Raw genomic sequence first — 8162 nt, 5'->3', positions numbered from 1 at the left:
ATTAATTTAAATTAACTTTAAGACTCAATGAGATTTCCCATGTCCTGTATAATTCATCTTACAGTGAATGTTACAAAGTCTATTAACACTTATGGGCTTCTATTCACAAACTAAATACAACTAGCAGTAACTTGGGGCCACATTGGTGCAAAATAAAACTGGGCCAGCGTATTAAAAATATCGCAATAAAAACATCCTATTTTTGTAGATGGACCAATGCTAATAACATGATGTTTCCTGATCTTTTCCCCTACATTGCACGCCAAACTTCCAAGCTATACGCAGGTAAAAATCTTTCTATTATCTTTCAATTGTAAAAATACATCCGAAGTCTTCTAGCAAAGACTAGAAATGCAAGTATAAAAATGTTTCCACTATAATCTGTCACATAGCAAACAAATAGCTCACAGGGCTGAGAGACCGGTAGAGCATCTTAGGAATTACATTTGTCTCGACACTGGGGTGAGGTCAAGGGGTAACGAATTCAAAGACCTCCTGCCCAACCTATGTATGAGACCCCTGTAAACTGATGCTTCACAGACCCTTCCCCCTCAGTAGCTAGAAATGGCATTGCACATTCACTCTATGTCCATTCCTTGGCGAGCCAGTGCTAGTCAGTTGTGTGCCCAGGGCAATAACGCTGTGCTATGCTTGGCTTCGGGACAGCACAGACCCAAATGAAGATTGGCATGTTTTATTCTGTTTGCCCAGCATGAATACACTCAGACACCAGTCTCTCCTCCTGCTTCCATTGCCTGCCCCCACCGCTGGGCAAAGCAGTCATTTCCAGGATTGCTTCTGTGTTCTGTTTTGCTTATATGTAAGAGGGCCCACAATTCTTTAAATACAGGATAACTTTAAGGAAATGCTTGGAGACTTTGCTAACTAAATGAGATGCTTCATTATTCACAAATGTTTGTCAGAAACATGCAGTTGTGAATCGGTATCTATACTATCAATAAAAAGGTTCTGTACCAGAGGATTATCAGCCACTGTAAGGCTGGAGCAGCATACAGGTGTGCTATGCATCAACTATGAGGTAGCCTTTTGTTGTAAACAGAATTACATTTCACCCATGTACATGGACACTGTGCTCATGTCAGTGATATTCACATATGCAAGGAGTTCAGGAATTCTGCTTTAGGGTATTTTGACATGAAGTAAAAATAGGAGAACTGATATCTGATACTGAGAAATTTTGATCTGTCAAACTTAGAGGTAGTCATTACTAACATTAGTACATAATACTTACATACAGGTTTAAGTTATTTGGTTTGAGTAAGCAGGACTGTAGACTATTCTGTAAAGAATCAACAACATCATATGGTATGTTCCCTGAGCAAAGTTCTTTGTCCTGAGTATGTTATGCAAGTGATAATATTCTTATATAAAAAATAAACCCCAACTTTTAATTATAAGATAGGTTTGGTATGTGCTCTTAGTTCAGTCTGGCATGATGCTTAAAATGATTCCAAATTGCACCCATAAGGTCCACAGTATAAAATGTTTTTTGTTTTAACCATGATCTCAGCTGTGAACTTTTTATATGTAAACAGGGAATGTCCAATTCTCAAGTCCGTAACTTCCTATTTCTGCAAGGTCAAGGAACTTTGGTTTGAATTTTCAAAGTGACTTATGTTTTGCATTTTTACTGTTAACCTGCTTATTTACCTGCTAAAAATTAAGCAATGCCACTTTGATTTGTCTACATAATTTAAATAAGCTTACAATCCTTACATAAGGCAAGGAAGTATTTCTCTACAGCTATATCACATTCAATATCGTCAAAGGTAAGCGTTGCATCACAGCACACTGGTATTTCAGTATATACTATAGAGATTCTCACAAACGCTGTTGTGGAATTCAAGCTGAGCTGTAAAGGGCTGGTGGCCCAGCCCAAGGCATTTCTCCTTATGCGTGGCTTGCTGAGACAGCAGCAACTGTACAAGTCTCCCAAGGCAGGACAAGTGGGGGAGGGAGCCAAAACTGTTCAGTAGAATATGTCTCATCTGAGTCATGCTATTTCTTTTTCTTTTTTGATTATCTGAGCTTACACCAACAGGCTCATAGAAAACTCTATTTATTGCCAATGTTAAGCATTATAATTAACTGGTACCTTCTTGGAGATGTTTCAGAAATGTACCCATAACATCTATAACCAGGATGACACCAAAATGATTTTTTTCTATGACTGAAACTTAAAGGGAACAATACTATAATTGGTCCCGAGCCAATTTATTAACATAAATAGGACCAACCTGAGAAACATCTCTGTCCTCATCACTGCACGTTCATCCTGAATCCACCGTACAGGTTACTTGAGCATCAGTAATGAAGGGAACTTCCTAAGATCAATTTTATTATATAAAATCTTTCTAGCTCTCTGGTAGGAGAGGTTCTGGTACCTCTGTCCCAGGCTCATTACTCTAGTCGCCTGCCACCAAACACTGCACTTTTTAATAGTATTCAAGGTCACACATATTGGGCAATTGTGAGTATCCTCTTAATGTTCACTCTTCACCCTGGCATTTTATTCACATCTCTGCTATTTTGTTTGTTTTAGAAACAAGTTAGATAACTCTCCAGGGGAAATAAAAACAGCCACCAAAAGTATACACCAAACAACTGGAGTTTTCCTCTAAGATCTTCAGTAGTAAACAAGGAGGGCCTCCTGCTCCAAGCAATGGTTAGAAGGACTGACTTAGTCAGGCAAGCTGCTGCTGCCACAATCCCATCCAAAAACCTCACGTGTAAAAGATTATAACGAGCTGATGTCAAAATACCACCGAAAACAATCAAGTCACTACATTTTTACATTGCCCTCACCTTCTTTGTCTTAATAGGCATCTAATTTACAATCAAAATATATGAATTAAAAACATTGAAATATCGGCACAGAAATTACACATTCATTGTCTTTTCTGGAGTTATGTATCCCAGATTCAAAAAAGCTTATGGCAGTCAGAGGCATATGGAATTAAGGTACTGCCTTTAAAGGGGGTGGGGGGCACTCTAAAGGTGTCAAGAAAAAAAGGCAATTCCCAAACTCGGGAGAACTGATGATTTAAAAACCTTTAGTACCATATGATTGGCAGCTCTGAGATCTGAAGTATCCTTTGGTTCACACAAAAGGTAACAGTCATGTTTTTATTTTTACGTAATGTGAAGGGAGTGGTATTTCAAGAAAAACTTCAGGGGTTATATTTGAAACCATCTGAAATGTTTCACACCAGTTTTTCGTTGTTGGGGATGTCCAAATCTGTGAGGGAGGGTGTGTGCTTATGTCTACATACACACATATATAAAGACAAACTCTCTTTATATATATATGTCTACATTCCTATATAAATCCTCCTACACACACACACACACACACACACACACACACACACACAGACTCAGGCTCTCTCCCTCTCACACATGCACATATAGATAGATATACATAGCATCTCATTCTCTGAATAACATAGAACGTGACACCCTGGCTCAAATGTAATTTGCTTTGAGTGATTTGTCTGTTTAAAAAAATTCACAGTTCCTCAACAGTAGTTAAAAATCCCAGGTCAGCTGCTGTTTGTGAAATACTGTTCCCCTGTACTTGCATGAGGTAGACTTCCCCACCGGGGAAAGAAAATGATATGTTAAGAAGGGTTCTTAGGTCTTTTTCCTTTTTTGAACGGAAGGCCCCTTTTTGCTTGGTTCTTCCGGTGCTGTTGACGATTTGGTAGAGGAAGATTCTTGAGGTGACCTGCCTGGCCATTCTGAGATCTCGGACCGAGCCTCCTGAGGAAATGGTGGTGACGTGCAGCCATGCCCTCCCCCCGCTTCCCGAGGGAAAGTCGAAGTGCACGGCTGGGATTCTGCTTCCTGTCTTCCCTGAGAACTGATGGGCGGCTGCGCAACAGTTTTATATGGGCAGTTTGCCACCATGTGCGTGATGCTCTGACAGTAATGGCACTTCTTTGGCTGAGGAGGTAGACTACATTCCTTAGCATGATGATCAAGGCCACCACAGTTGTAGCATCTGCAACAAGAAGGGAAACGTCTTAGAAGTAGGGAGCAGGTGTCATAAAAGACATGGTCTTTTATGTATGTCAAAAGATACTGAAATACACAAACTGTCAACAAGATCAGCTTATTTGAATGTGCCTGCTTAGTTAGTATGCAATGCTATTTATAATACCAGTGGCTTCAAAGACTGTCATGACCAAAATGCTCCAGCAAAATTATAAAGCTAGCTGTACTAAACACACCAGTCAGTGTAAAACATGAAAGACTATTCAATCACTTCCATATCGGAATGACCCCTTTTGTAGATCTGACGGGTTATTTTAAGAGAACAGTTGAGTCCACTAGAGGGCAGCCATTGTTCAACAGAAAACAACCGACTAGCTTTAAAAAGGACAGCTAAAAAATACAGCTGTTGGCATAATATGCAATGGCAGTGCGCTCAGTAATTGGGAAAATTATACAGCAAATTAAATTTTATCAGTTTAACATTTCTTTGGGTGTAAATTATTTTGGCTATAGAAACCAGTTGACTTGAAGATTCTTTTTTCCTTTGCACTAATTTAAAAATGTACTGAAATTTGATATATAACAAAATCAGACATCTACACATCTATGGTGAGTGGTATCTAGCAAATGACATAGTAATTTTAGAGCAATACAATAAGTATCTGAATCAGAAAAGAATTTACTTTCTTTTCCTTCTGTAAGAAATTAGTTTTGCTTTAGGGTAAATTCTTCTAAATTGAAATAAACTAAATCCATCCTTAATTAATATTTAAATGCATGTGAGGGGCATGGCTTTGTACTAGATGCTTGAAAATTTGACTTAGCTTCTAAAAGCTGAGCAACTAAATTATTTGGAAGGTATATTTGTTCAATTTCAATCAGATTTTCTTTTGAAATCTTATATTAAAATTGACAAAACAGCATAAATTGGAGAAAAAGATTTACACTTATAAGGGTTTTTAATCTACTTGTTGAGTATAGAATTTGCTTATTGATTTGTCTCCAGATGAAATATTTTAAGGACTTTCTATTTTAAATTTATTTTCAAATACATTTATGATTGCATAATTCTCATTATGAAGCAAACAATAGGTCATAAAGTTTTTTAAAAATAGCAAAATAAATGGTAACTGTTGAGAGTCAGCTTTAAGACTATGACAACAAAATAGATTTGTGTGTGTGTGACAATAGCAAGCTTAATAACTTATATTACCATATATTTCAAAGACAAACTACTAAGCTACTACTAACATACTGAGCAGTATATGTAGGATACTTAGTATTTTCTCTTTTAGGATACATTATAAAGAGTGAATTTTTTTACTTGGCAAAAACTAGGATATTTACGGCCTGCTTCTCCAGTTATCAATATTACCTTACAGATTTTGGAATAATGGATTTATAAGATGGGCTTTTATTCTTTGCAATATTAACAAGTATTTATCTAGAGGGAAAAAGAATGCATCATATTTTCAAAAATTAAAGGGAAAAAACAAGAAATCACTTTTCCTAATTAAATTATTTATTGTACAATTATATCCCTTAACATAATTAATGAAACATTACAATGCAAATTCACTATTGTTTCAGCCTTGTGTTTTAAGATAATGCAAAATTAAAGAAAACTAAAAATCACTGATCAATGCTTGAAATTTGGGTCCTCAAAATAACACTAAAAAAATGGCATCTTTGACAAATATAACCATATTACTTATAATAATGTTTTCCCATATAGTTCTCTTCTATAATAGAGTGAATTCTTCAATTAAATTTACCCATCTATAAAATATCTCCTCTTGAATTAAATTCACTTTTTTCCCCCTTTCTCCCCCCCCCCCCCAACTCTGTTCAAGCCGTTGTTTCTCAGTCCAGTTGTGTAGGACACAGCTCCCTGGCTCCCCGCCAACCTCTGGCTGCTCATGGCAGCCCAGATCCGGGGAGAGCTGTTGTTCACAATCTTAGCTGTAGAGGGCGCAGCTCACTGGCCCATGTGGGAACTGAACCAGCGACCTTAGTGTTAGGAGCACGGTGCTCCAACCACCTGAGTTTAGGCCGGCCACCTGAATTTAGGCCGGCCCCTAAATTCACTTTCTTGTGGATAACATCCACTCAGGAGTTCGTTTTTGAAGAAAGAGAAAAATAGGTTAAAGGCTTCAGTAATAGAGCTGGCTCTCCTGTGGACACATCAATTTTATCAGGCACTGTGGTACGCACTGTTAGCCAACTCAGAGAACCATTTTGCTCACTCATTTACCAAGGGCCTGATGTTAGAATTCCACTTTCACAAATGGGGTCTTCTATTATATTCTATATGTGCATTTACCATTACATTTGGGTTTTAAAAGTTATTTTTAAGGACACGACATAATTTTGGTTTCCTTGTATTTTGATCTGAATAGTTAATTCACCCCCTAACTTACCAGATACATGCTATCATTAGGCCAAACTGCTTTCCATACTGAGATTTGCCTTCAGTGAATATATGCTTAGCCTTTAAAGGGGAGGCGTGGCATTTATTCTCCTCTTCTATGTAATCATTCAATGTCAATCACTCTTAATAAGAGTACAGATCACACCCCATTAGGAAACCCCTTCCTTCCCAAGGGACTGACACCAAAATGGAAATGTTCAGCTACCTTTCAGCTCACAAATGATACCACACCACACACTCCACTCCATACAAGCTCTACATGGCACTACTCTCTTTTGTTCACTCTCCACACCTCTCAAATCAGTTTGCTTTTGTCAGTTTAAATGAATTTTACATTGTGATATGAAGTTAAATGGCATGTATGCACATATATAGCTACACGCTTGAGAAATATAAGGACACAGACTCACAAGCGAAAGACTGTATACAAAGAAACCATACTCTGTAAGTATTCTGATAGCCCAATAATGTTAAGTATTTTACAAAATTATGAACCAGCGGCACAAAGGATATTTCCACACATATTAAACATAAAGATACAATGAATAAAAATATTCAGATTAATCTTAGAACTTTATTAAAATCTTCATAAAATTAATTTAAAATACTTTAAGATATTAAAGTATTAAGATAATACTTTACAATATTAAGATAATCAAATTGGAGTCTTTTTATTTTTTTGTTTTTTTTATTTTTTCTAAATTTCATTGTGATTATTCTTTTTTTTTTTTAGTTAGTTTCAGGTGTACAAAACAACATAGTGATTAGACATTTACACACCTCACAAAGTGATAATTCCAACAAGTCTATTACCCATCTAACACCGTGTATAGCTTTTATAATACCACTGACTATATTCCCTACACTGTACTTTACATATTTTTAAATTATAATTGACATTCAATATTATTTTATATTAGTTTCAAGTATATAGTGTAGCAGTTAGGGATTTACATAATTTATGAAATGGTCCTTTTGATATGTCTAGTACCCATCTGACACTATACATAGTTTTTGTAATATTATTGATTATATTTCCCATACTGTATTTCACATCCCTATGACTGTTTTGTAACTACCAATTTTTACTTCCTAATCCCTTCACCTTTCTCACCCATCCCCTCAACCAAGACTCAAAATTAAGATTAAAATTTTTAAATGAAAGGAGATTACCAACAATAAATACAGAAGAATAAAAACACATAAAATGGCATAATAAGTAAAAAAATCTTTTACATCTTTAGAAATATTTAATAACATTATGAAATAAATAATTATGTGAGTTTTAGTATACTAAGCCCAAATACCTACATTAGTGAATAGGTTAATCAAAATGTATCCAAAGTTTTGGGGATTACATAATAAAAATGGAAACTCTGATTTGGAAATCAGAATTTAGACCTGCTACGATCCTTGAAAAAATTGTAATTTGGGGGGGGGAGTCCAAAGCACTGAATAAGTAAATTATATTTTCAAACATCAACAATAATGGTTAGAACTGAGCTCACTAAAGACTACAAGATTATATCGATGTTATATATAGACATACATTTTTAAGTTATACCTCAATGGCTTAAGTGAAAGGATTCATCACTTGTGTATTTCCCCTGGGTCCCAAAAGTGATTTAAAAAATTAGGCAGAGAGGTGATACTACAGATAGAGAAAGCTACATTTGCCTGTCTAAAAATGTAATGGTTAAAAATGTAACTTAGG

The 8162-nt window shown here is 36.0% G+C and overlaps 1 protein-coding gene across 1 annotated transcript in view; it reads right to left on the bottom strand.

The window, feature by feature from the left end:
* Positions 1-3585: 3585 nt before the first annotated feature.
* The window catches only part of LIN28B (lin-28 homolog B), a 97420-nt gene continuing 92843 nt past the window's right edge, over positions 3586-8162 (bottom strand). Inside the window, exon 4 of the mRNA XM_033103182.1 lies at positions 3586-4024. Coding sequence (XP_032959073.1) covers positions 3655-4024 — 370 coding nt within the window. The 3' untranslated portion in view covers positions 3586-3654. The remainder of the gene's footprint in view (positions 4025-8162) is intronic.

The sequence above is a fragment of the Rhinolophus ferrumequinum genome, chromosome 3, assembly GCF_004115265.2.
Source record: "Rhinolophus ferrumequinum isolate MPI-CBG mRhiFer1 chromosome 3, mRhiFer1_v1.p, whole genome shotgun sequence".
Lineage (NCBI taxonomy): Eukaryota > Metazoa > Chordata > Mammalia > Chiroptera > Rhinolophidae > Rhinolophus > Rhinolophus ferrumequinum.
This window is presented reverse-complemented; position numbering and strand designations above follow the sequence as displayed.